The following is a 15,796-nucleotide window of genomic DNA, read 5'->3' as shown; positions in this document are numbered from 1 at the left end:
TGATTATGAATGAAAACCGGCGTTGGGCTCATGTCAAGGCGGCGTCCGAGGGAGGTATTCTTGAGTAACGATTAGAGGGTCGGTCACGTATAGTGATTCTGGCAAACACTTTAAAAGACACAGTGTTTGGCGTTACCCTCTCCGCGAACTCAAGTGTTGTAATGGAACCTCATGCACCAGTCTCTATTCTCTCTACAAACGACTTTTGAATTCGGCAAGCCGGTCCTCTACCCTGACGCCATTCCATGTCTCGTTGCCCTTGTCATCTTGTTCCATTTGAGGCACGCCCACTTGCTCAATAGCAAAGCTGGCAGCGACACTGCCCCATATGGCAGCCTCCTCGACGCTCTTACCTCTCGCGAGTGCGACGGCGAGACCGCCCAAGAAGGTGTTGCCGCCTCCAGTTGGATCTACCACCTTGGCGCGGTCGTTGTGGACAGCAGGAATCCACTGCTCCGTACCGGAATCCACCTCGATCTCCTCGCGAACAACGACACCATCGTCATCCTGAAGCAAACCGGCGAAGAGTGCTTCCATGTCGGTGTCGGGCTGAATACCGCCTCTTGTGTAATCCTTTTTGCGGCGCTTCGAGCCTATGCCGTCCCGTGTCTTGGGCTGGCGCTTACGGCCGCCGTTCCGAGCGACATAGCAGCCCTTGTCGCCAGCGCGGATGACTAGCGTGAAGGATGAAAGAGGCATGCTGGCAAGGAGCTGCTCGCACGATCTCTCGACGGCCGCCTTGGAGATCTCGCCGGTTTCCGTGTCCAATCCATCGTCGCCCATGAAACCGGCCAGCTCTGAGTGGTTCGGACTACAGATGTCGACGAGGGGTAGGGTATTGGTGCAGTTAAGGAGCTCGTCGGGCGTACATAGGTCTGGTACGGGTTCCCATATGAATATGGGCTTTGTGTACACATCCGGCGGGCATATACGCTTGCGGGACGAGGTGATCTCTGCTACTAGGTCTCTGCACCTGGTTGGGGAGCAGATGAGGTGGAATGACTTGGAAAGTAGCAGATGGGGTGTCAAATCGCCGGCGGTAAGGCGTTTCTTGGGGGTAGTGTATCTGAAGGCACGCTTTTCTGCGCTTTCATAGCCATTCCATCCGCGAGTGGTCAGACGCTCAGGGTCGTCGCGGAGCACAACGGAAGTCCCCCAGCTGCTGATGAGGTCGGTCAAGGACTGTGGAAAGTCAGAGCCTTTGTCGACAATCCAACCCACAGAGGAGGCGTGGGGAGGCGGCGAAAAGAGACGGGCTCCCAGGGCACCATATGACCCGGCACCCCCGAGGATATCATAAACTGGTGGCGTAGGCGGTAAGAAGTGTATCTCATCTACGATTTCCGTCAATGAGTGCGGGGCTTGTGTGCTTATAGCTGAGTCGAGAGGGAATGGGGAAGGAAACGGTTGCTTTGCTCACCAATTATGAACATGCCCAATGTCACAAAGTCAATGGGGGGTAGCGAGGCAAGCTCTTCGTCGGTGAGCCGTTGCTCTGGCGGCTTTTGTGAATCGTCATCGGCCATGGCGACGAGTCGGCAATCAGCGAATCCCAGGGTATGCCACAAAATGCGTGATGCGTCAAGGGGTAGTTGGATTGCTGGCTGCTGCTATGGCGCAACTGACGTGCTCTTATTAGACTGGTGTAGTTTGTATATCTTCCTCGACAATACTGATACCACAGCTACGACGCTGCAGCTGGTAAGCGATTTTGAGGGTAGGAACTGGCGGGCGACAGATTTTTGGTATGTGGCACTCAGTCTGCTGTCTGTTGGGGGTTGCTGGTCGTGAATGAACAGAGGAAAACACATGCACGAGCGGAATTGAGTGTGTGCTCAGACAGGCCACTGCATCTGTACTCTTAGGGGAGGTGAATTGAGGTGAGGTGAGGAGAGGTGAGACGGGGAAGAGCTCTCGGCGAGATCAGAAGTATGCGGGTTGAGTGGTGAGGCGGTAACGAGTCACCAATATCAGGAAACGAGAGACAAATGAGGTAGGTTGAGAAGCGCAGCTCGAGAGAGCGATTGACATCAATTGATAACGAGCCTCAATATTCCATGATAACCGTCCATCTGCCCTAAGTCCCATCGTCTCCTGCTAAAGTCAGGCATGGACACCGCTGCGAGCCTGCATAGGATTTGGACAGGGTAAGCCTGCAACGGAAAATGCCAGGCAAGTTCCAGAAGCTTTGTCTCACCTCACTTAGGCTTGCTTAAGGGGGGAAACAAGCTCGCAGTGAAATCGGACCTTACCTCCGTTCTCGGCAGAGATACAGAGATGACCATGACAGCAATCACTAGAGAAGTCCCGCTATAGGCACCCATGGCGGGTGATGTTTCCACAATTGAGCGTGCATGTTAAGTTGGATGTTACCAATAACTTCAAATCATGCCTCGCGTTCCCGTTGACGGGTTTCAACAAACGGCGTCAGCATCATTTGGAGATGGTAATGATGTTTAGGCATCCAAGGGAAGGGGCTGACTATAGCTAAATACATCTGTTGCCTTGCTTCCATTCATAATGCGCGTGGCAGTTGCCTGAGTGACATTCGTCAACAATGTCGTCAGCACGTAAGCAGGAGTAGGAGTTGGGGGGTTCGATAACCTTCAACAAGTGGCATTCATCAAATTCACACAACACCCAGAGTAGTGCGCTTTCATTGCCAGGCTCCCAGAGACTCTTGTCCACCATTTGGGCGTGGACCCACCCAAGCTTGAGGTAGGTACATAGCAAGGTACCTTCTGCCTCTCTACCTGTACATACATAATGCGGCGTGTGCGGCTGGCGGTACCTCTCAGTGCCTCTGTTGTCGGCACGAGGTACGTACCTACCCCCACACATTGGACGAGTCGTGGTCTGGCATGACATTAGATGTTTGCGATTATACCCATCCAAAACACCTCGCTCACCCAATATCATCTTGTCCCATCTACAAATATCTTCAGCGCCGCCGACCCGTTGCTCTTTGCCAGGTGCATTTCCTTCCATCCCGGTGGCCCTGCACCAGCTGAAACCTCGAACCCATTTGGTTAGCTTCCACTCTGATCAATCCATCCATCGACGGACTGTTGCTACTGCTGTGTTCGTGCTGAGCTGTCATTATCCAGCATTCTTCACTCGGCCTCGGTTGCATTGAATCCGTATCGCATTGCGAAAAAGCCGGCCCTGTTCACCGTCCTTCACCATTGGATTCCGTATCTTGACATTCTTCGTCACACCATCTCTGCCACGCGTCGTAGCCCTTGGGCCATTGCCGACCCATACTCCTCTCTGTCGACCCTGATTACCTCGCGAGGAGCTTTGGCTTCTCCTCTTTGTTCAACATGGCAACAAACAACATGCACAACCTCACGACTCTCATCAAGCGGTATGTTGAGTGCCTTCCCACAAACCAGAACTCCTTGCCTCTCACTGCGGGAAGAGGATGACGATGGGTCTCGCGTCGTTCCTGTTTTCTATCAAAGCAACCCGTCAGCACGTCAGTAGCTAACCTTGAAACAAGGCTCGAAGCTGCTACAGCTAGACTTGAAGATATCGCTACCTCGACCATCGAGCTCCCTCAAGCCGTCCCTTCCCTTAATCAATCTGTCCCATCGCCGCCTACTGCCTCCAATGCCTCGGCCCTTCCGCCTCCCCCGCCGCAAGCTACCGCCGCGCCCCAAGCGCCCCCTGAGCCGGTCCCCGAGTCCGTCGAGGAGTTTGACCAGTTCATAGCTACCTCGGTCGACAAATACGTCACGATTAGCAAGCAGCTGGGTGGCCTCATTGCTGACCAGGTCGGTTTACGTCTGCTTCATGCGACGAACTCCAACTTCAAAACTGACACAAATCTGTACCACAGGCAGCCAAAGTATTGCAGGGTTTCCAAGCTCAGCGCAATTTTCTACTTATCACTACCAAGGCCAAGAAGCCGGACCTGAATGGGGCCGAGATGGCCGTATACCAGGACCTCCTCAAACCCATCAATGAAGCTCTTGTCGCTGTCAGTAACATCAAGGAGTCCAACCGAGGATCGGCTGTCTTTAGCCAGCTGAGCGCTGTTGCCGAGGGCATCATGGTTCTCGCCTGGGTCACCGTCGATAATCGCCCCTATAAGCATGTCGAGGATTCGTTGGGTTCGGCCCAGTTCTTCGGCAACAGAGTGTTGAAGGAGCAAAAGGACAAGTAAGAATGGCCTGACTGGCCTGGTTTACCTTAATTTCAAGGTGGAATCACTGTGCTAACGTGCTGCCTCAAGGGATCTACAACAGACGGAATGGGTCCAAGCTTTCTACCAAGTTTTTCGCGATCTGACCGACTATGTCAAGCAACACTTCCCCAACGGTATCCCCTGGAATCCCAAAGGTCAGCCTGCTCAGGAAGTCGCCAAGTCTTTGTCCGCCTCTGCCGTTGCCGCTTCCGCCCCACCTCCTCCTCCTCCGGCTGGCGGCCTGCCGCCTCCGCCCCCGCCTCCTGGGCCGCCTCCCGTGCTCGAAATCAAGGAAGAAACCCCGGGCGGAAAGGGTGGGCTGGGCGCCGTCTTTTCTGAGCTGAACAAGGGCGAGGCTGTAACAAAGGGCCTTCGCAAGGTTGACAGATCGGAAATGACGCATAAGAACCCGTCGCTCCGCGCAAGCTCAACAGTATCTGAGCGAGAGGGATCTGTACGCGGCAAGAGCCCTGCTCCGGGAAAGAAGCCTAAGCCGGAAAGCATGCGCGTCAAGAAACCGCCAAAGAAGGTGCTTGAGGGCAACAAGTGGACTATCGTACGCGACCCCGTTAACCCAGCCATAGTAGTACGAAGAAGAAAAACTGACATATCCATTCTTCTAGGAAAACTTCGAAAAAGAGCCTCAACCTATCGAGATTGACGCATCCATCTCCCACTCCATTCTGATCAGCAAGTGCAGCAACACCACCATCATTGTCAAGGGCAAGGCAAATGCCGTCACCATCGAGAACTCGAGCCGCCTGTCGCTGATTGTGGAGTCTCTGGTGTCCACGGTGGACGTAATCAAGTCCCAGAACTTCGCACTACAAGTTCTTGGGGCTGTGCCAGCTGTCCTAATGGATTCGATCGATGGCGCTCAAATCTACTTTAGTAAGGAGAGCACGGGGACCAAGATCTACTCGAGCAAGTCTTCTGGCATTAACCTTAATGTTATCTCTGGGGAAGATGAGGACTACAAGGAAGTGCCTCTGCCGTCGCAGATCTGCTCCTACTTCGATGAAAGCAAGGGCGACCTCGTCAATGAAATCGTCTCTCACTCCGGATGAAAGACTCGGGTTCTACGCTCTGATGATTGAATAGAATCGTCGACGCGTCGACCTCCCGTTTCTGACACTTTGCCTAGTTGCCATCCACATCTTTTCCATCATCCTGATTTTGTCTTCTTTTTAATTTAGACCAGCGTACATTTTCAGCGCCCTGCCGTGCATTCTTCTCTAGCTGCGTGGATGGACGGAAAGAGACCGAGGAGAAGGAGTGAAATATGGTCCGACTTTAGCGGTGCAGCCAACGCTGAAGTGTATTGTACATTGGAGATAAAAAAAATGAAGGGATTTTGGAAAACACTGGAATGATCGCGGCAGTGCCGACACTGCCGGTCACGTCTATCATGTTGCGGAAACGCTTCTACTGTATCGATGCCAAGCATAACTGGCCGCCCACATACAAACACGTATAGCCACGGGACTCATCCTAGAGACAGCCCCCCACCCTTCTCCCTCTCTGCCTCACTAGGCTTGGGCTCGATTCCCCACCTCTTTATGGCCTACTAATTCTGCGCTCTCGTATTCGGAGTTTACAACTTGGCCTTGGCCGGCTTGATGGTGGGAATGAGCAGATCGCGCATATCGCCCGCAGCCTCGTTCAGGAAAAAGCTCATGCGCTGGCTGCCCAGACCCTTGGAGACAACGTTGAAGTTGATGCTATGAGAATTGATCGGTTAGCAGGCTCTGCAGAGTGTAAGAGTGGAAATGAAGTTTCCCGGCACTCACCTGTTTTCGTTGATCATGTAGGCAATGCCGAATCCGGCGTCAATGACCTGGCTCCACCCATATCCGTTGAAGTACTCAGAGCTGAGCTGAGAAGACGAAAGGTACCAGGAGGACGAGTACGTGAAGGCAGGGTCTTGGTAAATGGCCGGTAGCTCTTGGCCAGGCTCCAGAAGTTTCTTTAGGCCAAACAGATGTCTATCGACACCCTTGCCATCCGAAGCAGCGGTGATGTACTCGAGATGAGAGTCAATGGCCTGGCGGAATAGGTTGACTTTGTCCTTGTCCTCCACGTTGGGATCGGCCATGGCGTTGCACCAAGCAACAGAGGCGTCAGAGACGGTTCTGCACGTCTCGGTGCGGCCTTGCTGGAAACGGCGGGTAGCGGCTGACTCGTACGTAGGGCGATTCTTGCCGTACATCTTGTGGTAGGCCAGCTGAATGACCATCTGGACATAGGCGTCGGGTGAGCACTTGAACTTTTTGATCAGACCCTTGCCGTAGCCCTGGTAGGCCTGGACAGCAAGCTCGTGCTGGCTGATAACATCATGAAAGTCCTTCCTGGCGCGGTCAATCTCGGCCTGAACCTCCTTAGTGATTTCAAACTTGACAACCTGAGGGTCAGGCAGGTTGGACCGGATCGATGGGTCGGAGAGGTCGATCTTGTTGTTGAAAATGAGGTCGTTGATGAAGTCGTTGAGACGATGTGTAGGGGTTCCATCCATCATGGAGTGCTCTCCCATGAAGCCTGAAGTAGCGTTGTCGTTGACGATGAACTGGCACGGCTTGTCGTACCAGCGGTTCGCGCCATCACCGTGCCAGTATTGGTGTGCACGCTCCTCAAGGGTGACGGGGGCGGCGTCGTCGAGGCAGACAACGAAGGAAGACGCCTCAACGGCCTCCAAGGCAGCAGCGTTCTTAGGGCTGGCCTTGAGCAGAATCTCGCGCGCATCGGCCCAGACGTCGCGGTTCTCACTGGTCAGAGCACCAACAGCAGGGACTCTCTGGGCCAACTCGTAGACCTTGTTGAACTGCTGCTCAAGCTCTGAGGCGTTGAGCTGCTTACCGTCGACCTCGTGTAGGATCTTGAAGATTTGGTTCTTGCGGATGGCAATGATGTACTTGTGATCCTTGTAGGAGAACTTGACGGGGTAGTCGGCGGGCTTTGCGGCGACACGACTCGTGTTGAACATCCACTTGTAGCTGTCCATGCAGATGGGCAATCTCTTCATGTATTCAGGCTCAAGGGTGCCGTCATCGACCTGTTTCTTGAACTCGAGGACAGCTGAGGTGATGGCGGCGGCTCTCTTGGCAGGGTTCCTCCTCCGACGGTCATCGCGGTGGGAGTAGAAGTAGCTGACGTAGGGGACAACGGGGTCTCTGTAGCTCAGGTATGCTGCATCGTTCCACCACTCGTATAGCCAGTTGCGGTGGGCAGGGTCTTCTCTGCGGGCCAGCAATTTCTCTTGGAGCCTGCTGCCCACACCACCTGGCTTGACGAACTCTTCGACGGCCTTTTTGCTGGCAGCAAACTCGGACTCGGAGAGAAGGGGGTGTAGTGTCTTGACATAGCGCGCGGCCGTCTCCTCGAGTGTCGGTACAGGCAGTCGGGGAAGAGAGTCCTGGAATCTCAACATGGGGCCCTTGGACTTGTCCTCGACATATCCTGTGCGCGAGTGGATGTCAGCCGGTACTGTTGGAGGCAATGCGACCGATGATGAGCAACCGCGAAGGGTTGCGGGACTTGGATGCGAAGAGGGACGTCGCAGAGGTGCAACGCAAGGCAATAAAACATACCTGAGGGAAGGGAACTGTTGTTCCGTTTTGCGGCGGGAGCCATTGCTGCTGCAAAGGTCTGGGGAAAAGTCAATGAAGTGTTAGAGGCACAAGTTGGAGGAAGAGGAGAAAGAGGCAGATGTGGCATAGCAGAACGGCGGAAAGGGACGCCAAAAACAACGGATGGAGCCAGCCAAACAAGCGGAGCGGGGTGGGATCAAGGATGATGGGGTTGAGCCGAGGATATATGGACTCGGGAGTAGTGCGTCAGGCAGACAGGATGACTTACGGGACGATTGAACCTCAGATGTCTCAAGGACGACGTTCGTACCGTGGCAGACCTAGCCTCGAAAGCTCGCAGAGCGGCCGACATGACCAATTCTTGAAAGGGGAAGACGTATGGTGGTGGTGCCGTGTGTGTGGTTGGTGTGTCCAAATAGTTGCAGTTGCAGTTGCAGTGGCACACGTAGCCGCAGGAAGATCCGCGGTAGAACGGACGATACGGCAGCGGTAGCAAGTCCGGTCAGTCAGCTTTCGGTGTGGATCGGAGCGGAGGCTAGACTAGCCGTCGCAAGTGACAGTAAGAGACTGGGAAAGAAGGGACTGAGAGTGGCTGCTTGTCACAAGCCAAAACCCAGCTGCCACGAGGGACCGGCTTTATTATGTCAACAGGGCAAGGATGCGTGGCTGGAGATCGGTGTTTAGTGTGTGTCGAGGATTTGAGGTACCTTTCAATCCCTGTTTCTCTTGGGGAAGGGGGCAAAGGGAGAGGAATCAGGGACGCGGTTACGGTTCGGTACGGGGCCCTGGCTATGGGGGATTTGGGGGGGGGGCGTGGACGGGGTATGGGGATTACCCAGGCGTTGCTTCAGGCCTTCTTCAATGGCGAGGGTACCGAGAGATGGAGTGTAACTCTTTGAAGAGAAGTATTCCTGATTGCCGATACCTCGGCTTGGAAAATCTCTACCTGTTCCCTCCAAGGTAATTTGGTCTATGTTGATCGCCGGGTTCTCAGAGGTGCAGCAGTAGCGTCGTTGAAAATGCAGCAGCAGTAACGCTGGAATGGTGACCAAAGGCGGGAGGCGACAGGGTAGCTAGATAATTGGTGTGGGGAGGACGGCGTGGGGATCGGGTCTTCAGTCTTGCTGCTGATGGGGAGACCTACAACGGACAGGTGTCGTGCAGTGCAGCGCGGCCAGATGGGTTGCCAGCTTACGGCTCTTATGGCCAGAGGAGTATTAGAAGAAGGGGCAAATGGGCAAAGACCATGGAGAAAATGAAGACAAGAGAGAGAAAGAGGGAGAGAGAGAAAAGTCGGCGTAGGTTGGGTATGTACCTGTGATATCGGCCTTGGTGGTCATTGGCGCACACTCATTTCCGGTCTATCTCGTTCATCCTCCCTCCCTTTCCTCCAGGGCATTGTTCGCGCTGCCATCTCTTGCCTTGGTCCGGATGTCTGGTCTCACCTTACACAGTACCTTGCTTACCAGTTGGTCTTGCACGGTGTAATGACTAGGCCGGCGGAGGTAGAATTGGGGAGCAGGCAACCGCAGCAGATGACAGCTCGACCCCCGTATCTGGGCCCTGATCCCATGCTATGCTCATGTGTCTGCTCGAGCATCCAAACATACATCGATTACTACTATGTATAGGATAGCAGTAAATGTGTACGTACAGCGCTATACTCTTTCTCCCTCGTGCTCCTTCCTTGAGTCTTTGCTATCCCTCGGTACCGTGCGGCGCAGTGAGTAAGCGTTGTCTTTTTTATTTTATTTTATTGTCTCTTGTGTTGTGTGGGACCTTGAGCGCCGGGAGTAGTGTGGACTGTGCCACTGAGCCGAGGTTAAACAGGGGGCCTGCGCGCTTTTACCCCGTACTCTCCGTGCCGACCGGTGGATGTGGAAAGCGTTGCTGCGCGCCGCTGCACCAAGAACAAGCAAGGTTCTACAGTACGTGCCCCACGGGTGCAGCTCTACCAGTACATACATGTGTGGGCGTCTCCACACCCCAGTCCTTCTGGAGACCGAAGCAGACCTGCTGAGATCCAGTTCCAAGCCGCCCCAGTCCAGACAAGTACATAGTGTAGGTAAGCCCAAAGATCCACTCTAAAACGCGCTGCCGTCAGCCATGACATCTTTGGTGCAGCTTCACCATGCACCTCCGATTCGGAAATGGTAAAAAGTCCACATACTTTGTTTGAGCCTAGGCTCTGAACGGATTTACCTAGGTAGGGTGGCACCTTCGGTTGACTTGTGTATGCTGACCGAGCTACTCGAGCCGGCCGCCGTTGCGATACCCCCGTCAAACCCTCTCGTGACCACTTCAGCTCACTGTCTACAGCCCTTATCACGAACCACGACCCGCCACTCCCGCTTCTGGAATATCACCCAACCTGGGCGACGGTAGTGTTCCATCTGGCCCACGACCAAAGTGCTACGTCGATGGGACCAGCTGCGGAACGTGTTCAACTGAAAGTTGGACAATGAGAAGGCTTTCTACCAGGATAGTAGCTACCATTTTGCGACGGACAGGGGAGGACGCGACCGGAGAGGAGGATATGACCGGACTAGGCCGGACTGGACCAACGGAGGTTCCAACGGAGTGGGTCTCTTTACAGGCCTAACCAGACATCTGAGGTATCTCCAGGCCCTAAAGCAGAGCACGGCCTTGAGTAAACTGCGCAGCGCTTGCTCGCAACTTCATCTCCAACACTCTCCAGCTTTGCAACGTTCTGGACGAACGGACCCGATGATCACTTGCACTTTTGGAGCACGGGGATCTTGGCCGGCCCTCCATGAACACAATGCGCAGCCTGGCCTTGCCTTACCACCTTGACATGCACAGCATCTCACTCTTGTGTTAGCCTACCTCCGGCTTGGGTAGACCTTACATAGAATGGTTGACGGAAAGCAGAAAGCCAGGCTTGCCGTGGCATCTGACTGCAGCTTTCTCACTGGTGTACTAGTGGGCATCTGGTTCTAACCCTGGCGCGCCTATTCTCTTGAAATCTCAAGCCATTATACCATTGAAAAGTACGTAGTAGCCAAGGTGCAGTCCAATGCAGACACGTGTGATGTACCTTGATCTTACGTGCCTTGACCTCTCTGCATCTCAATATCTATCATATTGGCATCTGACATCCATACTACATGTGACATTGTACTTGCTGTAGTTACCGCGATTGGCCTTGAGCACCACCGTCGATGCCATATGTATGATTTTGACCAGCATGGACCACGGCTCAATTCGCGGGGCTAGCTAAGTTAGATCACTACTAAACCACATGCAACTCCCACATGCGTCGAGCAGTAACCAGTTGCAGACCACTTACATGGACCATCGACAACACGGAGGACCCAAGAGCGACAAAGGCAAAGGTAACTGGGTAATGTGACTATCTAATACACTTGCACAAGGCGACAACACGCCGCAAAGCAGATTGGAACCCCTCCGACGCCCAAAATCACCCGGACTAGTTCAATTCACCACAATTATTCGTGCCGTTTCCTGTTCATCGCCAACCCAAACCCCTTGGAAAAGAATCCCCATCTTCCGCACGTGCGAACACACCTACACACACAACAGCACATACACGGTTACATTCACGCCACAGTTGGGCCCCTCGTCGCTGTTGTGGCCCAAGGTAGCCTAGTCAGAGCAAGAGACTCAGTCGCCACTCAGGCTTCAAAGCTCTTGATTTGCCCTTCGCTGCTCAGCGGCTGTACCGCGCCGGGCCCGGGTGCCGCCTGGAATGTGAGGCTGGCACCGTCCGTCATGGCATCTTGCGCCATCTTCAGGCCTTGGTCCCCACCCGTCTCAACCGCCGTCTTGAGTGAATCCTGTACCTCTCGGACACGGCGCTTGAACGCAAGCCGGTCCAGAAACAGTTGTTGCCGGCCGCGCTCAAGCTCCCTCCGCTCTGCCTGCAGGATGGCTTCCATCTCGTTGAAATATTTCAATTTCAGCTCCAACTTCTGCAACGTAAGGTTTGCTGCAGCAGAAACCAGTCGCGTCATCTCACGCTCCTCGTGTGATACAAGACCGGCAGCACGGGCACCCATAGTGGCCATGGGGATGGTCGCCAGCGTCGTCGTCGTCGTTGTTGTCGTTGTCGTAGTCGTTACGTCTTGTCGGATGTCAATCTCCATTGAGTCACCATCCTTGTCTTTGCCCTTGCCGTTGGTGACAGCCTGCTCCTCGGAGCTTTCGCCCTCAAGCCGTCTGCGGAGCTTGCGCTTTAGCTCCTCGGCCGACTTGTTGGCCGCCGCCGCCGTGCTTGCAGGGTCCGCGAGGCCCGCTAGGAAACCAACCACTGACATGACAGGGTTGTCCGCTTGGCTGAAAGGCAGATGACCACCCTGCTGTCCGAGCATCGCAAGGCCGGTTGGGGCATTCACGGCGAGGTCCGAGTCCGCGTACTTGCCCTCAATATCCAGCGACAAGAACTGCAAGACACACTCCTCGCGCGTTCGAGTACCCACGTGATCCGCAATTTCATTCCAGTCGTCGTCCATTCTCTCAATACCCTCAAGCAACCGGAGAATTTCGGCATCGCTCCACGGCGCGTCCCGGTCGAGAACGGTTGTGTAAGTAGGGTTCTCCATGCGGGTGAACTGGGCACTGGTCTGGTTGCCAGGAAGATGACCTTCGAGGTAGCAGCTAGGGCAAACATCGTACTTGGTCTTGGAGTTGGGATCGGCCTGCGAGCTGTGGTAATATAATCTGGTGCAGTCGATGCCGCATGTGTAGCAGTTGACCTTGACAATAGGCGTCTTTGTAGCCTCCTCGACACCCGAGATACCGTTAGTAACAGGTGTTTCGCCATTGGTCTTGGGCTCCGTTTTGTTCAGCTTCGTTCCCTTGGCGCTTGCCTCATAAATGTTCCGGCTAACTTCCAAGTTAAGATCGCTCTTGGCAGCAGACGTTGCCGTAGCTTTCTTATCGGTATCGGCACTTGGCTTGCCAGTCGAGACAACGGCATCGGCAGACGGTTGCCAGGGCTGGAGGCCACGGGGCGTGTCGCAAATGATCTTGAAGTGGCCAGTGAAGGGGGGCCAACGTGCGAAGGTCGTTGCTCGGCATCAACCTAAATTTCTGTTAGTTCGTGCTGTAAATTGTGCGCATCTCATGGACATATGTACCTGGTAGTTGATCAATCCCCACTGCTCAAGGAAAGAGTGAACGCGCATGATGGCGCAAACGTCTCCAGCCAGGTTGCGCCGGCAAGCCGTGACAGTGAGATATTCGACAGGGTTCAGTCTGTAGGTGTTGATCATGAAGTCGCGGTAGTCCTTGTAGACGGCAGGTGTCTTGCTGCGGTTGCGACTGTTGAAGAATTCGGACATGGCCTTACGCTCAATGTCGTTAATGGTGTTCATGTCAAACCAGGTGCTATAGCTCGGCAGGACAATAGCATGCGTTTGAGAGATGAGGTGCTCCCGAGCCGCGGATTCGAGGGTCTCCTTGGTCTTGGAATCTTGTCCTTCAGCATCGTTTCCGGTAGCGGCATCGTCGCCATCCTTTGCCGCAACCTGGCCATCTTTCATTTCGTCGCGAGAACCGTCCATTTCTTGGTCCTGCGTAGCCTCAGGCGCGGGCCCATCGGGAGCATCGAGAGGGTTGTCGGACGTAACACCTGGTGCGGGTGTTGCGCTGTCCTGCTTGATGTTGGGTTCGGCAACAGGGCCCTCGGTCATCTGGACATCTACATACAAGATTATTAGATGGCGCCCAATATCGTAACAAGGGTGGTGTCAATCAGGACAACGCTCTCACTTACCTTCAGCTCCATCACCTGCGGCGGGCGCAGCAGGCTGCAGAGGTGGTTGCGAAAGAATTGGGTTGCTTCCAGGAGAAGCGGCATTGGAGATTCCATAGTTCGATTGGTCCTCCATGATGACTTCTGGTAAAGGAAACTCAGGAGCAAGCGAACATCAAGACAGTCGGAAAGTCGCGAAGTAACTCAACAAAGCGACGCGCAGAATGGAATGCAGATTGCACGGATGAATCAGCCTACGGCATGCGACTGTTGAAATTGGTTGATGGATGATGGAGCCCACAGGTGTTGCCCCTCCAAAAGCGCGTGGTTTCGATGAACGTTGACGAGGTCTGGTGATTATGGAGTCGCGTCTGGACCTGGAGAAATTTTGGCGCGAGATGCTTTGGGGTGAACTGCTCCAAGGGGCGGCTCTCTGAGTCTGATGGCCACCGTCCAATACGCACCTCTGGCTCTAAGCTGGCAAGGTGTAAGCGCGACGCTTGGACCATTGAGTCACGTGGAGATTAAGGTCACGTGGACGAGGCACAGCGTCTAGCAAGATTCAGCTCAGTCAGCCAATAACTGTCCTGAGGCCGCAATGAGCATAAAGCCGACTCAAGTTGGCCCACACTAGGCGTACCCCAGGGACGTGCCCATCAGCACCCTGTTGCTGATGACGGCACTTTGGCAACTGAGGAAGGCTTCATGCGAATTCGGCGTAGTAACCTCGGGCCGTGTCCAACCGTCCCTGTACATCTCGCAGTCATACACACCAAGCCCAGAGTCTGCCAGCTCACGCTGAGCCTCGTCAATTGCTCCTCCCCACCGAGTATAATCTATACTGTGCCTTTCTCTTTTGTTTGCACAAGCGACGATGCTCTTTTTTGCCCGAAGAGCAGCTGCCAGCGGGGCTGCGGCGGCGTCAAGGGGACTTTCGGGGTTCCGACCTGGATCTACGAGGAGTCTGCTGTCCACTCTTGCGATTCTGGAGCAGAGGGAAGGCCAGTTGAATCATGGATCTCTGAGCGCCATCACTGCTGCGAAGAAATTGGGCGGCTCTGTCCATGGCTTTGTGGCGGGAAGCAACATCAAGGGTGTTGCCGATGAGGCGGCAAAGGTTGAGGGTGTTGAGAAGATCATTGCGGTTGAGAACGCAGCATACGACAAGGTCGGTATTGCCGCCAGATGAGACAGAGTACTTCGCATACAGGCCACTGACTTGAAACTTCTGTTCAGGGACTGCCCGAAAATTACGCGCCGCTTTTGGTTGAGAACATCAAGAAGGGCGGGTACACTCACATTATCGCCGGACACACTGCCTTTGGCAAGAACTTGATGCCTCGCGTTGCCGCCCTCCTGGATTCGCAGCAGATCTCCGATATCACCTCTATTGAGAACGAGAACACTTTCGTCCGTCCCATCTACGCTGGCAACGCCATCGCAACCGTCGAATCGTCCGATGCGATCAAGATCGTCACGATTCGCGGTACGGCCTTCCCCGCTGCAGAGATCGCCAGCGGTTCAGCCGCGGTCGAGGATGGTGTTGACCCTAAGTCCGAGTCTACGACCGAGTGGGTGTCTGAGGACCTCGCCAAGTCTGACAGACCAGACCTCTCAACTGCTAGCAAGGTTGTATCTGGCGGCAGAGGTCTCAAGTCCAAGGAGGAGTTTGATAAGGTTATGCTCCCCTGGCCGATTCTCTGGGTGCTGCCGTTGGTGCTTCGAGAGCTGCTGTCGATAGCGGATACGCAGACAACAGTCTTCAAGTTGGCCAGACCGGCAAGGTTGTTGCACCTCAGTTGTACTTGGCCGTGGGTATCTCTGGTGCCATCCAGCACTTGGCAGGTATGAAAGATAGCAAAGTCATTGCTGCCATCAACAAGGATGGAGACGCTCCGATTTTTCAAGTCGCGGATGTCGGACTCGTTGGCGATTTGTTTGACAAGGTGCCGGAGTTGACTGAGAAGATTAAGCAGCAATGATTCTGTAATATACAAAGATGGGTATTTCTACAAGTGATCGTTCTTCTTACACTAGTATTGCACGACATGGGGTGGTTTTCTATGATAGTACTTCCAGCATGGCCTTGGTGGACGTAAACTTTTCCCGCTCCTTGCCTGCGGCTCGACCCTTTTCCTTTTCTGCACTATCTATCTTATGCCAGTCGTCCCATCCAATCCTTTTGGATGCAGACTCGCCAATCTCCGTTCGGACACCCTCCCAGCCTGCCGGGGGTTTTGTGTCGGCCTGTGAAAGGAATTGCAATCCGGACAGCCAGTCCTGGAC

General features: G+C 54.3%; 5 protein-coding genes across 5 annotated transcripts; 2 read left to right on the top strand and 3 right to left on the bottom strand.

Moving 5' to 3' along the window:
- Positions 1-192: 192 nt before the first annotated feature.
- ColSpa_10414 (uncharacterized protein) lies at positions 193-1,526 on the bottom strand (the record flags this gene model as incomplete). Its single annotated transcript, XM_049276626.1, has 2 exons — positions 193-1,301; positions 1,421-1,526. The coding sequence occupies 2 exons, from the start codon at positions 1,524-1,526 to the stop codon at positions 193-195; spliced, it is 1,215 nt and encodes a 404-aa protein (XP_049132583.1).
- Positions 1,527-3,323: 1,797 nt separating this feature from the next.
- ColSpa_10413 (adenylyl cyclase-associated protein) lies at positions 3,324-5,256 on the top strand (the record flags this gene model as incomplete). The annotated part of the gene is made up of 5 exons (XM_049276625.1): positions 3,324-3,367; positions 3,476-3,776; positions 3,842-4,164; positions 4,238-4,745; positions 4,813-5,256. The coding sequence occupies 5 exons, from the start codon at positions 3,324-3,326 to the stop codon at positions 5,254-5,256; spliced, it is 1,620 nt and encodes a 539-aa protein (XP_049132582.1).
- Positions 5,257-5,783: 527 nt separating this feature from the next.
- ColSpa_10412 (carnitine O-acetyltransferase, mitochondrial) lies at positions 5,784-7,816 on the bottom strand (the record flags this gene model as incomplete). Its single annotated transcript, XM_049276624.1, has 3 exons — positions 5,784-5,910; positions 5,980-7,642; positions 7,774-7,816. The coding sequence occupies 3 exons, from the start codon at positions 7,814-7,816 to the stop codon at positions 5,784-5,786; spliced, it is 1,833 nt and encodes a 610-aa protein (XP_049132581.1).
- Positions 7,817-11,429: 3,613 nt separating this feature from the next.
- Positions 11,430-13,646, bottom strand: ColSpa_10411 (SWI/SNF and RSC complexes subunit ssr3; the record flags this gene model as incomplete). The annotated part of the gene is made up of 3 exons (XM_049276623.1): positions 11,430-12,782; positions 12,894-13,456; positions 13,532-13,646. The coding sequence occupies 3 exons, from the start codon at positions 13,644-13,646 to the stop codon at positions 11,430-11,432; spliced, it is 2,031 nt and encodes a 676-aa protein (XP_049132580.1).
- Positions 13,647-14,384: 738 nt separating this feature from the next.
- ColSpa_10410 (putative electron transfer flavoprotein-ubiquinone oxidoreductase, mitochondrial) lies at positions 14,385-15,492 on the top strand (the record flags this gene model as incomplete). The annotated part of the gene is made up of 3 exons (XM_049276622.1): positions 14,385-14,678; positions 14,747-15,226; positions 15,286-15,492. 3 exons carry the CDS (start codon positions 14,385-14,387, stop codon positions 15,490-15,492), a joined length of 981 nt encoding a protein of 326 aa, XP_049132579.1.
- Positions 15,493-15,796: the final 304 nt, after the last annotated feature.

This window comes from Colletotrichum spaethianum (genome assembly GCF_022836535.1).
Source record: "Colletotrichum spaethianum MAFF 239500 DNA, contig35, whole genome shotgun sequence".
Taxonomy (NCBI): domain Eukaryota; kingdom Fungi; phylum Ascomycota; class Sordariomycetes; order Glomerellales; family Glomerellaceae; genus Colletotrichum; species Colletotrichum spaethianum.
Note: the sequence above shows the minus strand (reverse complement) of the source record. Positions and strands in the feature narration are given on the sequence as shown.